Source organism: Sarcophilus harrisii, chromosome 6 (genome assembly GCF_902635505.1).
Source record: "Sarcophilus harrisii chromosome 6, mSarHar1.11, whole genome shotgun sequence".
Classification (NCBI taxonomy): domain Eukaryota; kingdom Metazoa; phylum Chordata; class Mammalia; order Dasyuromorphia; family Dasyuridae; genus Sarcophilus; species Sarcophilus harrisii.
The window spans coordinates 7,807,980-7,835,220 of record NC_045431.1 but is presented as its reverse complement, the minus strand read 5'-3'; the positions used below and the strand labels follow the sequence as shown (position 1 = coordinate 7,835,220).

Genomic DNA, 27,241 nt, shown 5'->3' with positions numbered 1-27,241 from the left:
GAGCCACAAAAGATTTCCAATGTTCCATAGTTCAGAGGTTCTAACCTTAGGTTCACAACCCCATGAACAGATTTCAGAGGGTGGAAAAAATTATGGCTTTATTTTCACCGATTTCTAGCTTAAATTTAGCATTTCTTTCCATTATGTAAAAGATGATTCAGAGAAGGGACATGTATTCTTCCCCAAGCTGCCAAAGGGATCCATAACACAAAAACAGTCAAGAACCCCAATCTGGAAAAACCTTCTCATATTACAGGTGAGGAAAAGAAGACCCAGAGATTTTCAAGACTGAAGACCCCAGAATGAAGTATCAGCGTATATAAAGCTTCACAGAACTTTGCCTTCAAGAGATGGAAATGATGTAGTTGACTTCTTAAAAACTAGCTTTAACACATGAACATAAAATGTTGTTGTTTTTTTTCTCATGCCAGTTTAAAAATCTAACCCTAGTCAGAGTTCAACCAGCCGGTATGGACAACTCTGAGTCATGCTACTGGCCATCATGGTGAGCATCTCTAACGTGGTCCTGACAGACTGGCTTCCTTTTGGTTAAATGCCAGATGCGTTCGGCTGTCAGTCCATCTAGCAAATAATAGGGATTTTAAAATGACATGTATGTGCACTAAGCCATAACATTTTCAGAAGTCTGTTGGGCAAATTATACTTATTTTAAAAATTGGTTAAGTGTGTATTGACATTTATTTATGTGTTTGTATGGTAGACAGCATTATTACTGACTGTCACATAAGCTCTTAGGCATTCATCCATTATCATGAGCATTTTGATTCACCTCTCTTGCTTAAACCCTAAAGAGCTGATCTAGATTATTGTTCTCTCAACGCAGGCTTGGATTTGTTAGGAATGTTATTTTAGCTTTGAAGGAGGTAGATGACGAAATTCTATGATGCTAAAATTCACCACAGAGGAACTTGATTGGAAGGATTTGACGCAAAGCCCTTCTTTTCTGGCCCAGAGTTGCTATTGCAAATATTAGTGAAAGTTTCTTTTATTTTTGCTTTCTTTCTTTCTCATTTTTCTTATTTTTTTTCTTTCTTTTGATGCTTTATTGATGGTTTTTGTCTTTTCCTCATGGCCATTTACCACTCATTCTTCTCCAGATTATATCTTCTCCTATGCCAAAGAAAATATTATTAAACAAACCTTTCCAGCACAGAAGCCTGCTCTGACAATGGATGTCATTCTCTCCGGGACATTTTCCATCTTTATGCTATGGCAGAAATGGACATTAGCGAATAGTTTTCATGTAGTCCCATACTCGGGGGTTCTGTAACAGGACTGGAGAAAAAAATGAAAAAGGAACAAAAAATGAATCAAAGTTGAAGAAAATAAAATAACGCTAAATAAATGTAAAATACAGCTTTATTCATCTGGATCCTTTTTCTATGGGAAGAAGAACTAGCAGTGGCAATATGTTCTAAATGGGATCCCGATATACAAAGCACCATGTTCATTTCCTTCAGTATGTTCCATCTACACAACAGCAGTTGCACAGGCTGGGTAAAGAGATATACTGCAACTAACTTGGGAACAGAGCACCCAAACTGCTGTAATCACAACTCCTTTTGAATATTGGAGCATTTAAAAAGCCCCAAACTTCCCCACAACTAAAAATATCTAAAAGTAGGATTTCCTCAGGAGAGATTGGATAACCCCTTACCATAGGTCTCCACACAAGGGCTACGTGATGATTGGTGAGGCTATTTTGTACAGAATGTGGGCAGATGAGGCTACTCTGTGGCCCCTGAAGTACCTTCCGGCGCTGAGGTCCACGGTCATGTTGATTACTCTTCCTGAATTCTTCTTGTGATTAGCAGTCTTGAGCGGATAGGAGGTACTCAGGAGATGCTCCATTGATTGTTTGAACTGATTGAGGAGCGCAGTGTTCACACTGCCCCGTTTGCACAGCTCATATTTCACTGATGTGTGCTTGTGGCTGTGCCGGATTGACTCATTTAAGCTGTCATTCTTTATTTGCCTTCTTTCCCTCCCCAGCTGTAGACCTATCTTCTACATGACTGGTGTTTTCCTGGCAGCCCTGGCTAGGTGCTTGTCAGTGACTGTTCTTGCTCTGCTGTATCCTTTAGATAGCGGGGAAGTTGGGACGTTGGTCTAGGGAATCTTTTCTTCCCTCCCTCCTTTCCTCCCTCCTCCTATTTCTTTCTTTCCTTCCCTTCTTCCTTCTTTCCTACCCTCTTTTTTCCCTCCTTTTCTCTTTTATTTCTCTTTCCTTACTTCTTTTTTCCCTCCCTTCCTTCCTCCCTCCCTCCCTCCCTCCTTCTCTGCTTCCTTTCTTCTCTTCTTCCTTCCCTTCTTCATTCCTTCCTATGCTCTTATATTTATACCCACTGAGTCTAACACAAGTTCCTGTCACATAGTAGGCACTTAATGTTCATTGATTAATTGATTCTGCAAGAAACACATCTTTGGAATCATTGAGTGATTTTTTTTCCTAATTTGGAATTAATATAATATTGCTTTAGGGCACTAGAGATAATCTATGCCACCCCAGTGCCCCAATTCCCAGACCAGAAACCACATTTCCCAGCTCTGGAGACCATGCCCTTTCTTGGGCTACCAAACATCCTTCCTCTTATTAGTCATCATATTTGTAGCAAAGAAATGAGGTACTGCCACTTGGACCCTGAAAATCCGACTTGAGCAGAGTATCTTCAGGGTTAAATAAATGAATAGCTTCAAGAAGGAATGGCTTAATATCTTCTACCCTGGTGAAATGTTTCTGTCTAACGCAGATTAATGGTGTAGCTCTACATCCTATCAATCAGCTTCCAGTGGCTTTCGAAAAAGAGTCAGAATTAAAATGGAAAAGTTATTGAAAAAAGAGCACCAAATTCCCAATTCCATTTTCATATCACAGTAGGTCTCTCCAATTAAGTAAAAATCCTAGATTTCACCCCAATAAGACTTACTTTTAATAGTGCCTAAAAAAAAATAAATGTTGATGTCATTGAATGGTTGAGGTTGAAGCTTGCTTAGAGACCATTCCAGGTCAACCTGCTCATTAGGCCAGGGGAGGCACTTCTCAGAAGAGGCTGGGCTGCCCTCCTGCCTCCATGTTCTGTTGTTTTCTCTTTTTGATTTCCCACTCCCATCTGATTAGTGCCATTTGCAATTCTTGAAACTTCTGTTCTTTGTGTACGTGGTGTGTTTTCTGAAGTGCTTGACTCTTGCTACTCTCTTCATCTCCTTTGAAGAAGAGCAAGATTGAATCCTTTTGATTGTAACAGTATTTCTGAGACATGTGAAAACTCCACATGGTTTCCCTTTTATTTGGAGTTGTGGAGTTTGGGAAGCTTTACTTTTGACACGTCTCCATCTTGAAGCTTTACCTTTAGCTGTTTGTATTCAGGAAATCGATGTTTTCCTCTCCTCTCTCTCTCCATATATGTACATATATACATGGACAAATATATATTCACAGATACATGTGTCTATGTACATGTATATGCATTTGTGCATATACATGTGTGTATACTGTATGTGTAGGTATAATTTACATATGCACACGTGTACATAAGAGATTGAACCATATCCTTAAAACCAGGAAGCCTGGATAGAAATTTTACTTCTGAAACACACTAGTACATAACTCTGCATGTTCTAGGCAATGTTTTACTATTATATGTTATGGAGATGGTGGTGACATGATTTGGGAGAGGGAGTGCTCTCACCTGGGAGTTTGATAGGAAGGAAAGAAGAAAAGATAGAAGGAGGGAAGGAAGGGAGGGAGGAAGGAAGGAAGGAAGGAAGGAAGGAAGGAAGGAAGGAAGGAAGGAAGGAAGGAAGGAAGGAAGGGAGGAAAGAAAAGAAGGAAGGAAAAAAAGAAGGAAGGAAGTAAGGAAAAGAAGGAAAAGAAGGAAGGAAGGAAAAGAAGGAAGGAAGGAAGGAAGGAAGGAAGGATGGATCGATCACAGGTCCAGAACCTGTCACCTACACACACATACTTAGAGGGGGAATAAGCCCATGACCTTCCCCCAAATGTGGCAGGCTTTTTGGCTCCTGCAGGAGAACGCACAAACCAGCAGGAAGGCTGAGCCCGGCTCCCTGGCTGGGAGAGCGGCCTTCCACAGGCAGCCTCCCCGGGATGCCGCCATCTTGAGCCAGGCTTCCCGGGCCCTGGCGGCCTCTCACTCCTGCTGTGTGTCCCAGCTCTCCCGGCCCCTTCCTTCAAGCACGTTTTTACACTGTTTGGCTCAAGCTTCTGGCAGCTTTCCTAAAGACTCGGAGGAAATAATTCCACAAAGTGGCATAAATTAATGTGACTAATTAACATGATGTTAATTATTTGTAAATTGTATGTTTGGATACACATTACTTGAGAGGCATATGTTACCCTCACTGTTTACAGAAACAAGTGACTGCTAATCACATCTCCTGAGTGTTCCCTTCACAACACTCGGCACATAGACGAGGCTTCTCTCAAATTAAATAAATAAATAAAGAGTACAGATCCCGTCCTCAGGAAACCACCAGAACTCTTGGGGGGATGCAGCGAGGAGGGGAGGAGGCGGCCCTCCAAAGTCAGGACCTGAGGCTCCTGTTGCCGGGACACCTGGGGAGCCCCCGCCCCACAGCCCGGGCCTTAAAGCTCTCCAGGTGACAAGGGGCCAGTCTGCCTCGGCCCCTCTGTGTCTCCTCGGACTGTAACCAAGAGCCTTCAGCCCGCTCCAAACTCACCTGTCTGGCGTTCCTGCCTATTAGCCTCGGTCCGGTTTCAAATCTGTCAGTTTGGCTATTATAAATTCAGATTTTTCAAGGGTTTAAAACTCAGCAGTAAAACGTCGCCGTGGGCTAAAAGTTGGCTTTGGAGCTCTCGGATCCCCAGAGTAAATCAATCTGTTTAGACGGCTTTTATGTTCTAAGCAGTGCACTTTTTTAAAGAAGCTTGATTAGTTTCAGATGTTTGGGGATGTATTACTAACATTCAAAACAAGGTTACCTTTTTTTTTCCCCAAAAAGAAAAATCCAGCTTTTTGCAGAGTTGGTAGGTACAGTGGCTACATTGATGTTGCTTTAAAAAAAAAATGTTTCCAAGGGATAATCCCTTGGCCGATTTATCATTTTTTATCTGAATACAAGCCAAGTATCTTTGCAAGCATGGATTGTGAAGAACTGATGGGCCCCACCCTTCTGGGCGGAAACATTAATAAGTAAGTGAAATAAGGCAGCGAGCTCTGTTGTAGCCCGTGCAGAGGCCCTGATCTAAGAGTCCGGCCCTCCTGGCTTCTAAACACAGGGACGTGTTGCTTTCTTTTAACCTAGAGCCATGAACTTGAGCTTGGAACGCTCGGTTCCGAGTTGCCTCCAAGACGCCTCCCTTGTGTGTCCCGGCCAGGTCAAGGTGGCTGCTTGGCCCTCATTGTGCTTACCTATAAACAAAGAGCTGGAGCCTTCTCCCCAAGGCTCTTGGAAACTGCAGGAGGTTCTGTATAAACATGAAACACTTTGATATGTGCGGGTTCCATTTCTCCCATGAATCACGGAATTATTGATGGAGATTGTCAAAGATTCCTCCCGTCCCTCTGGGTCTTCTATAATGTCCGTTTCTGTAGAAATCACGGATCTAGAACGCCTGGGTTTGTCAGCTGGTGAAACTGAGGGAGGAGATGCGAGGGAGCTGCCCAAGATCGTGGGACACGCTAGATAAACCGTTATGCAGACTTGCGATGCTCGGCTTTTCATCTCACACCCAAATGGCATCCCCGGCTTGTCTCCGATACACATTTTGTGACTAAAGGTGTAACGATGGCTGGTGTCTAAGTGGTAATTAGGAAATGCACAACCCAGAGTTTTTACTTTAGTGCAGGAAAATTGCTCTGTTGCCTTTAATAATTCAACATTGGATGTAGTAAGGGAGGCTATATGATCTAGGGGAAAAATGACTAGCCAGGGAGGCAAGAAACATGGAACCCGGGCCTAGTTCTCCCATCAACTGACCGTGAAAAAACCGTTTGCCCTCAGTTTCCTCATTTATAAAATCAGTTTTAAAATTTGATGATTCTATAATATAAAGAGTTTGACTACAGTCAGGACCTAAATAGGATAGGAAGATGATACGTCAAAACTATGGGTGTGAATCAAGGGAAGAAGGACATCTATTGTTCTTAACCTTGTTATCTGGGGCTGAGAGCTCAAATTTAAAAAGTTTAGAAAACATACATGTTCTAAGAGGATAAATTGAGACGGTGAGAGGGATATTTAGCTCTAGGTGTTTTTCTATTTTAAAATAAACGATGTTTCTTGTGAAAATTAATAAGGCAAAATATTGAAGGAGCACTATTTCCTGGAGAAACATTCAAAAATGCTTAATGAGATCTAAAGGAATTCTTATTATTTAGAGGCAATGAGGACTTTTAATGAAGGAAAAACACCTTTTTTAAAAAATTAAAAGAAAAAATAGAATGCTAATGAATTTATGAAATGTCTTCTTGATGACCAGATATTAGCCATTGGTCAGTGTAAGTATCTTGGTTCAAGATGGTGAACAGTCCTTTAGAAAGTACTGGACTCAGGATCAGGAGGTACCCATTATTCCTTGGAGCTAGTGTGACCCTTAGGCAGGTGATCCTACTTTTCTAAGCTTCACTTATCTCTGTAAAATGGAGAGAAGGATATCTTTCCACTCTCACAGGGTGATTATAATAAGAGTTTTGAAAAACCTTAAAGGGCTATAGATATGTAAATTCATTATCATTGTATTGTTTTACTAATACATTATTACTAAAGATCACTGTTACTTAGCATAAGACTGGCTGTGAATGTGGCTGATGCGCCATTAAGATATAAGCCCCTTCCCACCAGTTGGTATAGAGTGTTTAAAGGTGTTGTTAAGCAGATTCAGCTCATTGTTTGTGAATCCCAAGAATTATTGCATTGTACTCTATATTTCCCAACCCTCTCTCACCCCCTTAAATAAGTCACCTCAGTGGAACCAGGCAAGATGACCGTGATCATGGAGGAATGGATGAAGTGAGTGATTTCTCTTTGGACTTGAATTCTAGACTACATGGGGAACCTGCAGGTCCCTATGGCAATTTCAGACAGGGTAAGTTGGGTTTGTGATAATTATTAGGAAAATTATATAATCTTAAGTTTCTAAATTATTTCATTTAAGCTTTTGTAGCTTGAATCATGACAACCCAGATATCTGGGTACCAAATTATAACCTTGTTTCTATGGAATGAAACATTGCCTTAAATTTAACTTGTATTCATGATTCCATGGAACTAATGAATGAAGTTTGGTAGTATAGGATGCAAATAGTTGTTCAAAACCCTGGTTGTGGAATAGCAGGCATGTTATGAAATCCCCCCAAATATATACAAATGAAATTAGTTTTAATTTGTTATAACGGATGCATTCCTATTCTGGCCATTCTTTGGGGATGGGAAGCTCTACGGGGGCATGAATACAGCAGAAGGCAAATGGACAAGTAATGGGGCAGCGCTGTCAGTGGCGTGTCCGGTACTGATTGCATAGTCTTCTCGAGTTGTGGGAAATTAACCTCAAAAGTGGAGGGTCAGGTATAAGCACCGAGGCAGCTTTAGCAAAACACGTTGCTGTTGCCCAGATCCCCTGAGAATTTTTTCTCCTGCATCATGGCTTCTTAGCAGAGTCTGCAGACTTTTTGATAAAATGTTTTAATAATTATATTTCAATATAATTAATTTCTTTTCTAATCTGTACATATTTTACTTTATGTATTTAAAACATTATACAATGATATTTTAAATGAGAAGAGACTTCTTGAGCTTCACAAGACACAATAAAGGCTCAGAACTCTCCTTTAGAGGTTCCCAGGGCCAGACCATGGATCCAGAGTGGATACCACATGGACCACCGGCTAACTTTGCTTGACATACTAGAACCCTTCCATGCAACACTAACAAAAATGAGGGAGATAGGAGAGGAAAAAAACGCAAAAAGCAGACTGCCCCAGCCGAATCCCATTAATCTTCTCTGGCTGGCCCCACTCTGCCACTCATTTTGTTATGCTTCTCCAAAAGGCTGGTCTGGTTTGACTTGGTGACACCAGTCTTGAAAAGGGGAATAGCCCCTGAGACTCTGTACCCAGAGCAAAACACCCCTCCCCTTGCGCTCATTGCTAGTAATCACAATCCACAAGCAGGTATAACTTCTTGTTAAAATAATCCTCTTATTTAAGCCTCTAAGGATCCTTCCATCTTTAAGATTTGACAATTCTATGAAAAGATTCTCTCATTAAATGACTAAGCCGCTCCACAGATGGAGTGTAGGCTTTGGGGTCGGGAACATGAGTCCAAATACAGTCTTAGACCTGACTAGCCAGGCAGCCTTTGCACAATCATTTAAACTCTGTCTGCCTCAGTTTCTGCATCTGAAAAAATGGGGATAATAATAACACGCAACAGCAAAACTAAATGAGATGGAACTTTGCAAATCTTAAAGTGCTCTTTTAACTATTACTATTGTCATTGTATCATATTATTGTTAGTATTGTATCGTAGGTTATAAAATTCTACATATTATGTTGTTGTTTTGTTGTTGTTATTTTTAACATTAGCCCACTGGAAGCAACTTCTCCTTGAAGCCAGGCAGTAGAGAAATCCCTGATCTTCTGAACTATATCTACCATAATCATGGCCAGTAACAGGATGGAGATAGCAGATTTAAAGCTGAGTCCTCAACTCTTTTACTTCTATGTATTTAGTTATTCACACACGCATTTAATTCCAAGAGATTATAAATTTTTAAAACCACTGACTGCCCAGGATTTCATTTTGCTTTTTACTTCAATTTCTTTTTTCCAGCTACCACCATTTTTTAAACTTTGCCCCCCTTTGTACTTAGTCAGAACATTCAACTTCAGAGCCCCGTCATGTGTGAATTAATCATGTAGCAAATATATGCACTTTGAATTTAGTTATAAATATAAATGCGAGTGTTCCTGTGATGGAAGTGCTCAAAAAACTATAGGGATTGGAAAAATGAGTTAAGTCACAGAAAACTATTAAAAATCTAATAATCTTTTTTTTGCATTAAAATAACCCATAGTGGTAGGGACATTACATATTTACTTTATATTCTGGAGAGCAGCTGAATTAAGCCATGATATCAAAGTAAAAAGAATTGAATAATATTTACCACAGACTTATTTCTCTATCTCACTTAAGCTACCTAGTCTCTTGAAAACAGGTTGTGTAGCAGAAGCATTAATGAGTGTAAGTTATTGCCATAATGGATTATGGGGTTACCACCCGGTACTGGTCAGGAAGAAGGTTCACCAGTTTGGAAAGCTGAGAGAAATGGGATGGGAAGGGACAGACACGGAACCAGCGATGTCCACCTATACGAGTGCATAAACCTTAAAAATATTTTTTTCTGAGCTGGATAACTAGAAAATATTTGCTTATACAGTTGTTTTCCCTGAGTAAATCTGTATATAACTCCTTTTTTTCTAGTAATCATTTAGACATTGCTTGGCTACAACACTAGGCTCAATGGCAGGAAAACCTGCCTTTGTATATGGTCTCAGACATTCCTAGTTGTGTGATCTTGGACAATTAGCTTAATCTCTGTACCTCAGTTTCCTAATTTGTAAAAAGGGGATAAAAGCACCTACCTCTGAGTTGTTGTGAGTCGGGAGGCTAACCTTAACCCTAATCATATTTGTTCTGCAAAGTGCTACGTAAATACTACCTGTTGTTATTATTCTTTTGCCCAATTTCTCATTCCTACAGGGTTAACCTGTTAATCGTTTTGTCCCATGAACACTCCCCTATTAGTTCTGAGTTGATAGTGTGTAACTCCTCAGCCTGTTAGTCATAGCCTTCTTACCTCTACAAATTGAATTCCCTCCTGCTCTCCAATGAGAATCTCATGTTACAATGGAGTTAGTCTACTCCTGACCATCCTGGACTGCAGCCAGACGAGAAGAGCCAGGACAGCTCAGGCCAGATTTGTTGAAGAAAGGAGGGATGTTTTAGCTTAGAAAGGAGAAGTATGATGGGTGTGAATGATAGGGACTTCTGACTTTTGAAGGGCTGTGACCTAAAAAAAAGTTGACCTTAGGGATCAAAACTAGAAGCAAAGAATGAGAGGAGCCAAAAAAGCAAGAATAAAAGTTACAGGTACCCTCAAGTACAATGTCATGTCTGGGGAAGTAGAAGATTCCCCTTTAAGCAAAGGCTTGATGACCATATAGATGGTATGTTGCAAAGGGACTTCTTTTTCAATATGAGTTAAGTTGGATTCTTCCAAATAATGGCCCCTTCAAACTCTAAAAGTTTGTGACTGGGTGGTCCACTCTTTCCACTTACTCTTCAAGTCCAGATGATACATCACTACTCCCATGAAGCTTCCTTATCTACTTATGCTATGATGATCTCTTTCCTCCTCAGAATTCCCTTAGAAATGACTCTGGAGCAGCCATGTAGATGACACATGTTGCTATTTACCTTATAGATCTATATATTTTTTTCCCTCTCCAAACAAGATTTGGGAACTTGAATGAAGGAACCTCTAATGTGTATACAAAAATGGGTTTTTTTGTGATGATATCACAGAAAATTCCATTTTCCTTTTCTGAGAAATTTTGTAATTCTTTTTAAAATAACCAGAGACAACACAGAATGCTTGAAATTCTGGCTTTAGAGTCTATAGTATGATTAATAACTATTGCAAGATCCCGGACATTTGCTTGAAGTTTTCATCTCTTTGTATTTTATTATCAGAGTGTGTACACAATTATTTAGGGATTTATTATCTACTTTATGGGTTTTAAAGATACAGCATGGTACAGTGAAAAGAGTACTGAATTTAGGATCAAAAGAACTGTATTTAATTCACAGATATGCCCTCAGCCAGTGGGGTGACCTGGGACAATACATTTAACTTTCCCAAGGCTCAGTTTCCTTATCTGTAAAAAGAAAAAAGAAAGAAAGAAAGGAAGGAAGAAAAAGAAAGAAAAGAAAAAAGTGGACAATAATCTGCACAAATTAGTTTCATAGAGTTATTGGGTAGTAAGTACTGCTTTCCATCTTAATAATAATGTGGAAATACAAATTGGTAATCGTGATGATGATGATGATGATGATGATGATTCTTTTCTTCTGCCCCTTGTGTTGATCTTCTCTCTTACTTTGTTTGTCTTTTCTGTCCTTTGTAGGAGAAATTGACTGGAGAAAGAATGTCTCTTTTTCTTCTTCTCATTTATTTTAGGGAGTGATTGGGTGGGAAGGAATTTGAAAAAAAAAGTTCTAAATGGTAACAATGGCAGATGGGGAAAGAAAAGGTATCTATCTATAGCAGAGATCATATGATCTATGACACATATTTACAGCTAAAAGAGAATTTAAAGGCTATTGAGTTCACCCCCTCCCGCCATTTTACAAGTTCAGAAAATTGAATTTCAGACAATTAAGAGACTTGCATAAGATCACACAGAGTTGGAGAAAGAGAATTGTCTGAATGAGTAAGAAGTCCAAATTATAGAATATTGCTTCACAATATATAGCAGCTTTTAAAATGATGTTTAAGAGAAGTCCTCTGGGGATACGGTTTTAAAAAATATTTATGAGAAGACTAGAAGCCGGGGGTGGAAGCTGCAGAGGGGAATTTTGGCTGCTAAGTTCAAACCAATGCAGGCATGAATATTAAGGGTTTGGGGGGCTGGGTGCAGCAGACAAAAAGGAAAGAAGAACCAGTCCCTGCCCTTGATGGGCTTACAGTCTGTCAGTTGCATAAGTAAATGCAAAATGGAGGGAACCCTTTGGATCTGTCCAGAAGTGAATCTGGGCTGCCTCTGGGGATGGCGGGCTTACTGTACACAGAAGGCTGAGGAACCCCGGGTCAGGGAAGATGTTGAAGGGATTTCCATTTTGGTGTAATTGGAATCAGATGACGTTTCGTCTAACTCTGAGTCTGTTTGGTACCATGTGTGTAATTAGGATATACAGTCATCTTACTTCTTGTTGCTGTTCAGTCATTTCAGTCATGTCTGATTCTTCACAACCCCACGTGGGGTTTTCTTGGCAGAGGTCCTGGAGGACATTTCGTTCTCCAGATTGTTATACAGATGGGGAAACTGAGGCAGACAGGGTGACGTGCCTTGCCCAGGGTCAGCCAGCTAAGAAGGAACCGAAGCTGGATTTGAGCTCACCAAAAGTATTCTTCCTGACTTCAGGCCTGGCACTGTAGGCACTGCAGCCGGAGTGACCCAAATTCGAGCCTGCTCTAGGTGCCTTTGGTCCCAGAGCCCAAGGCCTTTAGTCCAGATTCTGCCTCCAGACTTACCTCAAATGAGCAGCCGGTTAACACCCATGGGCCTCGGTTTTTTCATCAATGTATCAGTTTACAAAAGCGTCTCACGGAAAGCTGCTGCGTCCTTATTCTTATTTTCTTAGGCAGAAATAGGAGAAGTTAAGAGAGCTGCTTTGCTACGCCAGTGGCAGTCCAGTTGGACCAGCGTTGCTATGGGGCTCAGAGCAGCCATAGTATGAGAGCTCGCTTAAATGGAAACAGCCTTGGTTTAGTAAAAGGCGTCTGGAAGCCAGGAGACGCAAGGTCCTAGCCCGCCTTTGTCACTGCCAGCCGGGGGACTTTGGGCAACCCGAGGGTCTCTCTTGTCTCAGTTTCCCTTCCTTTGGACCCGAACATGAGTCTGTCTCTGGCAGTGATTTGGAGGGAATGGGTCAGGCTGCAGGTTTAGGGAAAATTAATGAGCGAGTCAGGCGAGCAGTAGGAAACTCATCTGCTCCACATATTTTGGCTACGGGGTCACTCAGTTCCCAGGCCTTTCCCCAAAGTAGAAGCAAGTTTACAAACACATGGGAGGGAATGGGGAAAGTTTCAAGAAAAATGATTTTAACCCTTGAGGGATGGCAAAGTCCAGTGAAGAGAGCAGGACTTGATCCACAGACATCTAGTCCAATGCCTCATTTCCTGAGGCCACGTAGAGGGATTTGCCCCAAATGGCAGGTCCCCCAACTGCAAAGCCAGCGCTCATCTGCCGGGGCCCCACCATTTATTGATCTGTGTGACCCTGGAGAGAATCAGTTAGCCTGGAAGAGGCTCAGGTCATCATCCATCAAATGAGAAGGTTGCAGCCAGACAGAGGATTTAGAGCTGGGAGGAATGCCCTGCTTGAGCTCCGGGACCTCGGGAGGGCTGCATCTTGCCCAAATTTACCCAGGTAATGAATAATGGAGTCAGGAGGACTGTGGAAGGAAATGGAGTTAACAGTAAATGCAGATCCTTTTGTGACAGATCTGTTGGGTTTTTGTTTTTTTTTTGAGAAATAATTTTATTGAAGTTTGACATTTGTTTTAAATCCAAAGCCCTTTTAAACTGTAGCATTGGAGGAAACCAAGTGAGCCCCTGACAGATCAACAAAACATTTGGTAAAAGCAGCTGCTCAGGAAGATGCTCGAGCAAATATTCTATCTGTTGTTTGTGATGTGCTGGGGAAAGAATGGGGAAGGACACTTAAGGAGCTATTTCCCCTCGAGCTGAAAAATCCTTCCCCCAAAAGTTCCTTCTCTTAAAAATTCCAAGAATGGTGTTTACATACATATGCATATTTGTGTCTTATGGTAACCATCTCTAGGGCTGGGGTGGGGGAAGGGAAGGAAAAAAAGTAAAAAGAGTTGCACGACAAATTTATTACATATTTAAAAAGAAGAGAAGGCTGTATATAGTCGATTTGCAGTTTCATGTACAATCTTTTTTTTTTTTCTATTCAACTATATTATGGAATTGCTTGTTTTATTTCTTAAGTTTAGAATAAAATAAACAAAAATTTAAAACGTATTAAAAATGAACATTTCAAGACTGACTACATGTCACAGAGAGACGAATACTCTAATTTATGAGGTTTCCCCCTTACCCTTTGTGGGGAGGACATACTCGATACTCTGCAATCTTGGTTTTTGGATAATCAGTAACTCCTCTCCACTAGTCTTAAAATGGTTAATATTGGTGTGCATATGCAGACACAGACTCAGAGAAAAGGGAATACTTTGAAAAGCTTTAAAATATGCCTAATTAGCTTGGAATAATTACTACTTTTTCTGACATGATCTGGATATCTTTTCTGTACTATGAAAGCAATGTGGCGAGTCTCAAAATCCATAAGGTCTCCTGAACTAGGCTTGAAAGCTATTTTAAGAAGAGTTTTATTTTTAATCTTTAAAATGCACAAGAATAGTATACATTTGCTTAGCAATTTGTAGCCATATATTAGTTTCGATAAATTGTTTCACATGAAATTCTATGAGATAAAGAGTAGAAGCAGTCTCTTTCTAGATGATGAGACCAACATTCATAAAGGTCAAAGTGGCTTACCCAAGACCACACAGCTTACAAGGAACAGAGCCAGAAGAATATCTGCACTCAGCCCAGAAGTCAAAGGGCTCCAGGCCAATGAGAGCTGGCTTATCCGACACCCAAAATGTTCCTTTCAGCCCTGCCTCCTTCAGTGGTGGCTAGATAGTTGTCAGAATACCTCTGAGATCCTCTTGCCTTTTGACCCAGCAAAACCAGAGCATATCAAATTTCATAACTCTCCTGCCATTAACAGATTCTTCCCAATTCCTCATTCTTTGATAGATGGAATGCTTCCTATAGATGCCATGGTATAGTTATCATTCTCTTTTTTAAATCAGTATTTCCCTCTGAGGTCAGTGTTGAAAGTATTCTTTATTCTGTAGACCAGGGCAATGGTTTGGCCAGTTACTTGCCCACAGTTGGATGGCGCCCATCTGGCAATGGAACATGGGGCATCTGGCTATTAGTGCGATGCCTTTCTGGAGGCTCCTCTCACTAATTCAGAGAATTTGATTTCCCATGTCCTTCTCATAGTTTACTATAATGGTGAGCTGATAGGTAGAAGGGAGGATCTTTAGGAGAATTCTTGAGTTCATCTGAGCACAGAAGCTGCATCCTTTCCTCCTTTTGTCTCTCATACCCTGTATCATCATGGTTCTACCCCTACCTCTCTGATTAATCTCCAGTACAATATTATGATCTGCAATAATGTGACTAATCTCCTGTGCAATATTCTCATTCTTCTTTTGCTCCTTAAACAGGGATGGCCAATTGAGTCTATTCTGGACCCTCTGATTCTATACATGATCTACACACGATTGGTGATTTGCAGAATTTTAAACATTAGTCCTATGAAGAGGATTTTTCAGATCTTCCCCTCCACCCCCCACTAGAGTTCTAAGTCCACATTTACGCCTGTGTGCTGATATTCTGTCTAGACATGCTATTAATACCTTAAACTCTCAACCTGTAACAGAACTTCTCATCATTCCCCCAAAACATCTCCTTTCCTCAGATATCTCAAAATCTCTTGAGAAGATTTTCATCCTTCTTCCAGTTACCTAGGTTTAAAATTTCAGTTACTTCTACCAATATTGTTCTAAGATTTCTCACCTAGATTCAAATGGCCTTATTGCATTAGAGATATCCAGTTTTCAAATTCTCCTTCATACACTGAATTCAAGACCTTTATAATGTACTGCTCTGATCACACCAGTTGTCTACTCACAACAAAACCATGGGTGGCTCCTCATGGTCTGGCAGATGAGAGGTCAAATCCTGATCCTGACACTTAAGTTCTTCACTAAGCCTTTTCAGCCTTATTTCCCATTGTTCTTTTCTTTCCTTTTCTTATGCTCCACTATCTCCACTCCTTTCCATGGTTCACTCTCCTTGTTGGGAAAGCTGGCTCTTCACAATATTCATCTTTTAAAGAACTTTATCTCTTCTCCACAAAGAGTTTCCTGATCACCTCCTCCACCAGCTAAAAGTGATCTTTTTATATTCAAATATCTCATGATATTTTGGTTAGACTTCTCCTTTACAATTATAATGTTATTCCTTGAACCATAGTTACTTTTGCTTATATCGTTTCTCCATTTAAAATTCTAGGTTCTTCGCATAGAGGATCTAATTGTATTAATCTTTATTCCTGCTTTGCTGACACATGTGCCTTCCTTCCACCTCACTGTCTCACCTCCCCTTCCCTCCCACTCTGCATTTTGCCATTTCTTGAACCATAATCAAATAAATTCTCCCTTTGCTCCTGGAAAGTGTATCTGAGTCTACTCTTCTGTGATATCACTCATCATTCCTGTAACTTTCCAAATAAAAACATCCCTCCCTGATCATCACTCTTTTCTGTGTTGTCTCTTGCTATTAGAAGGTGTAACTAATTAGCATCCAAGAGGATAACGGATTATTTTCACTTTTATATTTGTAACTCCAACTGTTAGCAGAGGCTTTGATATGTAACCAGGGCTTAATACATGTTTGTTCTCATTCTCTCTGTCTCCCTCTTCCTCCCTCCCTTGCCGTACCCTGGCCCCCCTCTCTCTCTTTCACCCCTTTCCTTCCTTCTCTTTTTCTTCTCTTCCTCCCCTTTTTTTCTTTCTCCTTTTTACTGTGTGTTTCAATGTACATACATACAGATAGATAGATTGATTGATTAATTAATTCTGAAAAATTTCTCCCTAGTAGTAAAACCAAAAAAAAAGTCTGGGATGGAGAAGGGGAAGATATCCTTAAACAATGAAAGACAAATCTGTGCAATGAGACTCTTTTTGCTCTTTAGAAGAGATTTGATACATGACCTAGAATATACATGTATTAGCTGAGAAAACCTTTACATCTTCAAGGTACAGATAAGTGACGTTTGGATTCTGTTTTGTTGCTCACATTGGAGAGGTCTTTGTCCTTAGTCTTTCCCCCGTAACTCTTACTTTCTACTTTTGGGAACTACCTAACTGAAACAGAAAGGACTGCAAATAACTGAAGCACCGATGAAAGATTTACATTTTAGCAAATATAAAGCAAGAACGCAGTTTTGTTAATTAGTCATTAGCCCTCAACTCACAAACCCAGTGAGTTCAATCTATATATTCCCTCCCTAGAAACCTGGTAGACTTCTTCCATCTCTCCGATCTTCCTGACAGTACAGTTTTTCCAAGGAGAAAATGAGTGTACAATTGTAAACATTCAGGTGCTGAGAAAGCTCTCAGCAATAGAAGATGAGGAAGTGGGAAAGGAAAGAGGAGTCCAGATTCTGACAAAGAAAAAGGTTAGGTTTACTAAAATTAGCAGTTTAGTTCTTGGAGAGAGTTCATATTTATTTGATCTGCATAAACTTGGGTGGGAGACATTGAAGAAAAGACTGGGAAAAGAAATAGGAATGTGAGAATCAGTATCGCCGTTCACTTTTTAAAGGTCGACGTTATAATAATAATGATAATAGTGATGTTGAGAGTGAAAATTAATAATAATATTAATAATAATAATAGATCACAGTTTAAAGAGCCTTACATATGTTTTCACATTGAAGCTTTTTGAGGAATCATGGAGCTGTAACCTGGAAATTAGCAGTCCTCTCTGGCTTCAAGGAATTTCTGTCTAAGAGGAACATGAAAAATATTCGGAAGATGGGTATATGTACTCACAGATCATGTTTAGTGGATGTCACTGAAATAACCGAGCTGCTTAGAATCCAGCTTCTTTGCCAATTGGGAAAGAGGTCCTGGAGGATTATTCTGTGAATTTCTGCAGCTGGGAGGCCATTGTTTAGAGGAGATTATTTAGAAAATTATTATGAACCTGCAAACCAGGATGCAGTGAGGTGGGAAAGCTCACTCAATTCCATGAGGACAGGAAGGAACATTGTCTTTTCCAGCTGTACATCTCTTCCAGAGCCCAACATAATAACATATAGAGAAGCAGTTAATAAACATTAGTTGAATGAATACATGAATGAATGAATGAATGACTGGGGAATCTATGAAAAATAAAGTTATGGATTACTAATGAGGATATCAGAGTGAGTAACAGGAATATGGCTAAGTGTAGTAGCCCTTGGTGTTAAATAGACATGGTTTAATCAAAATATCCCATTAAATAGTTAGACACTCAGGTCACTGCTTCCTTTTCTTAAGTTCATTCTTTGTTCATTCATTCATTTTCTTTCCCCTTGAGTACTGATATAAATGCTTTAGGAGTATCACAAGTTTCTATGTAGGAGACCCTGAGATCTGGTGCTGGTCTTTTTTCCTTTAATAGTTTCACTTCCTACTTCTCTGATCCCTCCTACCACATTCTACCACATTCCCTTTTCATCTGCCTTTCCTATCTTAGTGCTTTCATTCTTAAATAGCAAGCTTTCTACCCCCCTCTTAAGCCATGATTCTACTATAAAGTCTTACTCGAAATCTATTCTTACTGTCCTATTATTCAAGGTCCTTTCTTCCCAGGCTCATTTTCCATTCCTTTCACACACGAATGGGTAAGGGATTGGTAATTTTTAAAGTCTGGAGAACTCAGAAATTTTCACCACTAAAGCAGATGGCCATCTGACTGTGCGGCTAAGGTAAGTCTCAGGATGTTGCCTGAGGCACACTGTAATAAAATGACTTGGCCAGTTTCACCCGGCTAGCAAACAGGGGGTAATGAAATTTGAATCCTGGTTTCTGACTGGAAGCTCGGCATTCTCTCTACTATGCAAAAATGCCTCTTACTTCTTGAATATAACCATAAAAATAAACCCCCAAAACCCATAAAAATAAAAAAAACAACTAAAAAAAAAACCCTTGGAGAAAAAAAGTATAACCCAGATAAACCTTCTAGAAATATTTTTTCTCTTTTCTCATTTTCACATATTCATTGCAGATTACTGTGGTAGAGAAAGGCCTGGACCAATGGATTCATGGAAATAAAATGCCTATTTATTACAGTCCCTGTCCCAACTTTTCTGTGATGTTCTCTGTTCTACAATTCCATTGTCTATTTACATTATTCCACAAATCCAGAATAGTCAACTCTCCTATTTTGCTTTGCCCTATTCCCAGAATCCCTAGTAATGTGCTTCTTGACCAATTCAAAGATGGTTAGCACATTGTGATCACCTTCGTCTCATCCGTTTCTTATTATGTTTTTTCAACCCATCTCAGCATCTGACATCATCTTGCTTTACCCCAAATGAACAAGCTGGTAAACTGAAGTCACCACAGAAATTCATACTTTCAATATCTCCCATACACTCTATATGCTGTCTTATGCCCCCAGTTGTCAGAATTCCCCGGTTTGACTCGAGGCAAATTTATAAGTCAGAAAATATTATTTATCTTGGCTACGCCATGGAGATAAGTCTCTGAATGTCAAACTAACTCAGAGCCTACAATGGAAATTGGTTTAAATCATCCTACCCCAACGTGAACTGCACAAGATTTGTTATCTAGAGATTGTTACTTAGCATGAACCAGAACTGGAATATGTCCCAGTGAGAATCATTTGCAAGCATCAGACAAATAAGGCTCTGTCAGTCTTAATTCATAAGAAAAACAAAGGTCAGAGTGAGTAAGGCAGAAAGATTCTTATGTGGCTACCTAGAAGGAACACAATAAGAATACTGTAGACTCATTTTGAAAATAGGGGATAATGTAGATGTCACTTTCCCCTGGAGTGAAATAGGGCCAGATGATAATTGTGCTGTTTGGTGTAGGGGTGTGTGTGTGTGTGTGTGTGTGTGTGTGTGTGTGTGTGTGTGTTTGCTGAGCACATCAATATAGTCATAGCTAAACATAAGTAAGGCAGTTTAAAATGTATTTCCTAGAAGCTTCCTGATTAGGTTTTTTAAAAATAATTTCTAGTTATTCCTGTAGTGTCTTTAAAAACAGGTCATTGATTTAGGATCAGTCACATACATTCTCTCACTTAATACAGTAACCCATCATTGGTACCTAGCTAGGAATGACATATTTGGTCCAGTTTTGCAGAGGAGGAAATGGAGACTTTGTTCAACTAGACAGTGATGTGCTAGAGTCACATCAGCATTGATTGTTCCATTTTTAATGTGGGAGTTTGCATCTCAGAAATGGGGAAATGCAACAAATCAGGGCTGGATTTGTTGTTTTGTTTATTGCCTAAACTTAAAAAAAGTGATGCAGGAAGTGGTGATGATTCAAGTTAAATCAAAAAGTTTGTCTTACTTTTTGAAGAGCTGATCTACTACCATCATACACCTGGACCCAGGATTTGGGGGCTCTTTTATCTTATGCCTTTTTCAATGGCACCACATAGATGCCCCATTCAGATGCCATTTTTATGAGTAGTAGCAAAAATAAATATTAATCTTTTCTTAAATGAAAATAAAAAAGTTTTCTATGATTCATTTAGTTATTTACTTTAAATATAAAGCTCTGAGTTTTATTTCATTGTTCTAAAAGCAAACTGAGTCAAGGCTAATTTTCTATGGATCTAATTTAGCCCAATGTGATATAGTTTAGCCTTTAAATCATTCTTGAACAACAACAAAAAATAAGGAGCCTTTTTCTCTTCCAGACGATTTTGGAATTACTTTTACCTATTAGTCATTTAATGGGGAGTCAGCTATGGGTTACTCAGGCTCCAAGGATAATTGTATTTAGCATGAAGAAATGCAAAACCAAGTTAAGATTAGATTCCAAATTTACCCTAATTCACCTAGTCTGCTCCAAGCATTACTTCAGAGTATTTTCCTTATGTATTATGTGATGGAGAAGCACTGTGGGACATTGGAAAGAATACTGGATGAAAATCAGAAGAACTAATATCAAGTTCTAACATGTACTAAGGCAAGGTACTTCCTCTCTTTGAATGGATCAAAAGAAAAAGGATACAATTAGATCGCTGAAAACTTTTCCAGCTCTGTATCTCAAGACTATCCCAAGATCTCTCTGAGCCTTATTTTCTTGAAAAAGGGCATAATAATGCTTTCAGTAAGTGCCTCCTGGGGTCCTTGAGATAATCACTGAATCACAGAGTTGAAAGGATTGATAGAGGTTCCTGATTTAATTTGATTATCCTTACCAAATAGTCAACTGGTATTTCTTGAAGAACCCAAGAAGAAGATGGAACCCACTATCTATCTATTAAGGCAATGCATTTTGGTTTTGGCTACCTGTGTGATTTTGGATATCAAATCAAATAATGTATAGGAAACCACTTTGTACGCTATATAACATTTCCCATAGTTCATAGAGTAATGAACTCCTGTTATAAGAAGGTCTCTTGAGGTCATGGCTTCAGGGAACTCTAGCCATTTTAGGTCAAACAGGCCAGAGGAGGAGATGAGGATTCTCCTGGTCTTGTTTCAGAGTGAAACAAGGAAAGAGTTGCCCGATTGACAAATGTCTGGATTGTTGTATCTGCATAAATCAGACTCAGAATGGCCTTTACGCATTTGCTATTCTTCAGACAGCAAATTTCAATCATTAAATATCCAGATTCAGTCCCCTGAGAACATCATCTGCATTGCTGGTTAATGTAAAGTACAAGTCTCTGCTGTCAAGGAGCTGCCATTTCCATCCATCATGTAAAATTTAGTCTGCTTGAAATTTAAACTGAGCATCCTCTGAAAACCTTCCCTTTTGCCAAACTTCCCTGGTTCCTATTCATGGCCCACTCTCATCCTGGTCACTCCTATTTAAAACCTCAGAGTCACTTGTGAATCATATCTTTAGAGCAGGAGTTTTTAACCATTTTATGTCCTGGATCCCTTTGGCAGTTTTGTGAAATCATTGCACCCCTCCTCAGGAAAAAAATTGTTTTTAAGTGCTTAAAATGTAATACATAGAATTACAAAGGAAATCAATTAAATGGAAATCGTTATTTACCTGTATCCCTTAGGAGTCCAAAAACTCTCCAAATTAAGAACCTCTAAATACAGTAAACCGTTACATGCTTTTAAAAAATTCATTCTAAGTAAGACATAATTAAGAATAAAGGGTAGCCTGGGTCTGCTTCAGACTCCTAAGTGCCGTCAGAAGTCAAAACAGGAAGGACTCTGTGTGCCGAGACAGGAAAAAAGATTCTCCAAAGGATGCATGTGACGAGCACTTCCAAATCCCACGGGGTCACTGGTCTTCGAAGCCCATTATCTGTTTGCCCCATTGAAGAAATAAAGTCTTGAATGGAATGAGGCAGAATGAATCTTAAATTGACCCTAAGCTGATACTGACACAGTCTGGGGCAACTGTTTTTCTAAACCCTGCAGGGAATCACCCAGATCATAGAGATAGTCTGGAGATCCCCAAGATCCTCCTAAATTTTGAGATAGCCCAAGGTATTGCCCCTTTACTTGTAAAGGATCCTTAATATTCCTCATGTCTTTGAAATGAATAACATGGGAATTAAATCAATTGTAGTAAAAGCATAGATATTAGAGCTGAAAAGGGACTGGAGACCGGACTTACTTTGCAAAGCTCCAGTGCGACACAGCTGTCTTCTCAATGTCATAGGGGCCGGGTTGGAGGTAGCATTTGAACTCAGGCTCAGTTTCCATGTTATTTTTAAATACATTTATATTGTGATCTCTTATTTTCCTATCAGTTCTCCTTCCTGCCTCCTGGCAGAGCATCCCATAGCTCTACTCTTGTTTCCCACCCACAGTCTCTGCCTTCTTGGTGGCCAAGCTTGGCCATTATACTGTCATTACAGTTGTTTTGTGGGAGCTGGTCTTCTTCGCTTTAGAGTAGTCTTTGGGAATATGGTTTTCCCAGCTCTGCTCAGTTCCCTTTGCATCCCTAATTCTCTCACTCCCACCCCCTATTGGTTTGTCTTTAAAAAAAATTAAGATCGGGCAGCCGGGTGGCACAGTGGATAGAGCACCACCTGAGAGACACCTGAAGTCAGGAGGACCTGAGTTCAAATCTGGCCTCAGACACTTAACACTTCCTACCGACCTTGGGCGAGTCCCTTAACCTCAATTGCTACAGGGAAAAAAAAAAATGAAAGATCCAAGGGAGGGGATGGGGGAAGGAAGGGAAAAAATTTGGAACACAAGGGTGTCCCACCACTGGGAAAAATGGCAGCTGTTTGGGAGGCTCTGAATCCCACGGACGAATGTCTTCTAGCTGCTGTGCTTTAAGAATTTTTAAAAAGGGGGTCTTAAAATGCGACAGTTGTAATGACTAGAGTCATAGATTTGTAGGACAGACCTTGGAAATTCTTAGCCCCTTCATTTTATAAAGAGATCTAGAAAATGAGGGCTTCATGGCCATTTAGACAAGCCAGCTCCTTTCCATCCTTCTCTTTCCCTCAAACTTCCAAGGCTTTATCATAATGAAGCTATTCTCGGGGTTAATCTTTTCTTAAAAAACATTTTTAAGAGAAAACATTTATTTTCTCACCCATTCTCTTCTCATATTTGGAAAAAGAGAAGAAAAAGAACAGCCTGTAACTAACACGCATAACAAGGTAAAATAAGCGGCGCTGGCCCGTGTCCACAAATTGCCCGGCTCGTCCTGCTGCCCGCACCGATGCTCCTCCAGGGCCTGAGCCACCGGCTGCTTCACTGGCCCTGCGGGTGTGGGAGCCGCGATCACGACTGTCTCACTTCTAAACATCAAGGGGAAAAGAGGAGAACATTGAGGCCCAACAGTGGCGGGATCCCCAGGGAGCAACAGCAGTGTCTGGCTGGTCTATGGCTCTTCCTGCCCACAGCCATCACACCTTGAATGTCACCTCGAGTCCCTTCCTCCCCAGCCGCCCCGTGAAACCGGGAGAGCTGCACAGGTGTGGGGGAAGGGGACAGAGAAGGGAGATGGCACAGAGGTGCAATTGAGAGGCGCAGTGACTGGATGCAAAGGAGGGTGAGGGTAAAGGAGAGCTTGAGCCTGACTCCGGCCGCATCCTCAGCAGAAACGGGAATACCCTTACCATGCAGGAGATCACATTGTGGCCTTGGGACCAGCGGGGTCTTCGGAGAGGTTCCCATGTTAGGTCCAGGGAAGTTAAATAAGGAAAGGAAGGAAACACACTTTGATGAACCTCCCTGTGCCCCATAAATCACCTTTCATTTGGTCCTTGCCTCAACTCGGCCCTGTAGGAGCTACATGATCCCCATTTTCCAGATGGGCAGATGGAGGCAGACCCAGATTAAGCAACTGACCCAGAGGCCCATGGTGAGCAAGGGTCAGAGGCCGAATTAGAACTCGGGTGTTCCTCAGGCCAGACCTCCTCGTCGCTTCAAGGTCCCCAGGAAGCTCTGACTGCAGAGTCCGGCCCCTCCTGTTGTATAGACCAGCTCCTCCCTTGCCTCAGACGAACTGGACTTGAGCTGCTGCTCTGGGTCTCCACGTAGCCCCAGCCGTCCCCATCCCTCCTTGGGCCCTTTGGGCATTGGGGATCGTGCTTGCCCTGCCCGCCTTCTCCGGGCCAAGTGCTGGGGCTCCACGGCACAGCGATCCCCTCCCTCCCCATCCCCCCATGTCCCCGGGGACATGGATTCGGCAACAACGATGGGCAGGGGATTAAATAGCCGAAGGGAGATCTTCACCCCCAAAAGTCCATCCCAAGTCTGAGTAAGTAACCTCCAACGAGAGCTTTTGAGCCGGCTCTCTCTGGGTGAGAGATGAAGGAAAACTTTCTCCAGGCCTCCAAGGGCTCCTGGGAGCTGAAATAATCCTTAGAAAATACTATTTTGGCGAATAGAGTTAAAGGAATGATGGGTGAATGGTTCTGATTCCCATAAAGCTCGGAAGGTTGAAAAGTTAAAGGGAAAGGGTTTTGCTGGCAAGATGGATTGGCCATTTGAGGGGAACCAGAAATGCTCGAAAAATCCTGGCTTTCCCTTCTTTCCTCTCCACCCCCAGTTTTATGGACCCCCTCGAGCACTCGCTCTTCTCCCAACTTAGCCGATGCTTTCCTGCCCCTCTGGGTTTCCGGTCACTGTCTGAGACGAATGTCCCATCCCCTTCCTTGGACCCGCTCCTTTCCCGACTAATTTCCGCTGGTCACAGTAGCACTCTTTAATACACTTTCGGAATTGTCGAGTCCACGGATCAGAAAAAGATGCTCCACGGGCCGGGTCCCGGCCATCCTCTCTCTGTATGGTCCCTGAGCTGAGCACAGTGTTTACATTTTTAAAATAAGGTTTTTTTGTATTTAAAAAAGTAAAATAAAATTCATAGCTTATGGGTGTACAAACGTGGGTCTAGGGCTGTAGCCTGTGGCCCCTGAAGACCAGCCTACCCCCTTGCTCTGTGCCCCAGCCCTGGGAGCCCAGAGGAGACACAGGTGCTGGTCCACGGCACTGTGGACTGACTGAGCTCCCATGACTGCCCGGGCCAGGCCATGTGTCTCCCACCTTTTGCCTTTGCTCCTACCTGGAGCCCTTCACCTTCCTTCCTGCATGAAGCTCTGCTCGAGGATTAACTCAAGCGCCTTTCCCGTCAGCGGACTTTCCTCATCTTACCAATGGCAGCTCTCCCAGGTGCTCCACGTCCCCTTGGGTTTGCTTTGTGTTGCTTCTCGGGGACCCTTATTTCTCCTAGCAGAAAACAAGTTCTCAAAGACGGACTCTCTCCCTTTTAGTCTCTGTATCCGCCGTGTTTGATGTAGAATCTGATGCGTCGTAAGCTTGGCCAATGGAGCCCACTTGGGCTGTCTTGTCTCTAGCTAAATATCCACCATTTCTTTAAGAAATTCCCAAGGGGAGTGGGTTAGGAATTCCCTCCTCGTCCCAAAGGACCCTCCTCTTGAAAGAGTGCTCCAGTGTGCCAGCATCCCCTTCTGAAATTGCCTCCCAGGACTGAATACGGCCCTGCAGGTACCATGTTACCATCTCCCCTCACTCACCCAGAGAGCCTCAGACCATCCTAGCAGCACCACACTACACAGGATCTGGAGCCAGGAAGAACCATCTTTCTGAGTTCAAACCCAGCCTCAGACATCAACTGTTCAACCCTCGGGGTTGTTTCGCTACTTCAGGATGGCCCATGTGACAGAGAATTGCATTAATCAGAGGCAGCATGGAGGGGCAGAAAGACAATCGAGATCTTATTCTAGTTCTGGAATTGTTGATAACTGGCCCATGTGTAAGGGGGTGAGGGTGTTTGGGCTGACTTTGACGGTCCACCATGAAAGTTCTGCGATTTCAGAATGGAGAGGGCGTCTAGGAAAGGCACTTGGTAGCCATGGTGGTGCAGGCGGTGTGCTTTCTGAATCTCCATAATATTATTTACAATGGGTGATGATATCACAGGGAAAAGCTGTGCCCTTGGACAGAGAAGTGCTCCCTGTTGCTAGGAGAGGCCACAGTGTGCTAGCGGCCCAGGCTTGCAGGACCCCTGGGGGTTCTCGATGCAGGAACGGTTCCCAGCCTTCCAAAAACAGGGCTGCAGGAAGGGGTTTATGGCTTCTCTTTCCCTCACGGTGGGAATGCTGTTCATCTCGGGTGCCTCATGAAGCACATCAGCGTCATAGAGGAAGTAGGCGAGGAAAATGGAAAGTCTTTGCCCAGACATCAGGAAATCTGCTTCTAGTCCCAGCTCTGTTGCAAACTCCCTCCGTGACGTGGTGCAGTCCCTGGCACATGGTGGGCGCTGCCCTGGCGTGTGGATCTCGCTTTCCTGGGTAACACGAGGACCTGGACGAGGCGATCGTTCCGGGTCCGCCGTTCTACGCGTCACTCGACTTCTGTCTGGATCAGTTTGCTCTTTATAAAATGGGCAAATACAGCACCTGCCTCCTGGGGGGTTGTGAGCATAAAAATAAGTTCTTTATCAAGTAGTCGGCAAAGCTTAAGAGCCAGACAAGTGCATTTATGACTATTATGATGCTTACAAAGGCTCACCTGTTAAGGGACAAGATGCACAATTCTCAGATTCACAGTGTCCCTTTTACAATATTCAGAGGAATTCAGCAAACAATCCTTTCCCATCAGGAAAGAACCTGATCAAACCGAGAGCACCGACGTGCGGGGAAAAGGCGGCTCATTTCTTAAAAATCCCTGTGGTCGGATCAATAATCCTCAGGTTGGGGGAGATTCTTTCCCAGGGCACCGAACAGATGAGCTCTGAGACGGCTTCTGCCGTGTATGCAGGTCCTAGATGGCACAGAAGGCCGCAGGACAGCCTTGGAGGTTGGCCAGGGCCTCCATGGACCTTAGAGATCTCCTCATCCTAACACTGAGCACACAGAAACCCAGAGGGTTTCCATGACTTGGCCAAAGGCCCTTGGGTGTAATGGGGTAGAGCCAGAAACCCAGTTTCCCTTCACGGCCCCATGCTGTGGGGGTCACAGTGATCGCCTCATCCCGCTCCTTCTGCAGCTGGCCTTCAGAAGGCCCAGCAGCCGTGCACGCCGCCAGACCAAGCATCTGAGGATGGGGCAGCATTTGTTTGGATCTTCAGGACAAACAGTCAATATGTCT

At 41.9% G+C, this 27,241-nt stretch overlaps 1 protein-coding gene across 8 annotated transcripts in view; it reads left to right on the top strand.

The window, feature by feature from the left end:
• LDB2 (LIM domain binding 2) overlaps positions 1-27,241 on the top strand; it is a 320,426-nt gene that overhangs the window by 205,772 nt on the left and 87,413 nt on the right. Inside the window, exon 1 of one of the 8 annotated variants that reach the window (XM_023506081.2) lies at positions 11,305-13,210. The exons of the other annotated variants lie outside the window; for them this stretch is intronic. Coding sequence (XP_023361849.1) covers positions 13,153-13,210 — 58 coding nt within the window. The 5' untranslated portion in view covers positions 11,305-13,152. Of the gene's footprint in view, positions 1-11,304; positions 13,211-27,241 lie in introns of those variants that run through there. 8 annotated transcript variants of the gene reach the window in all.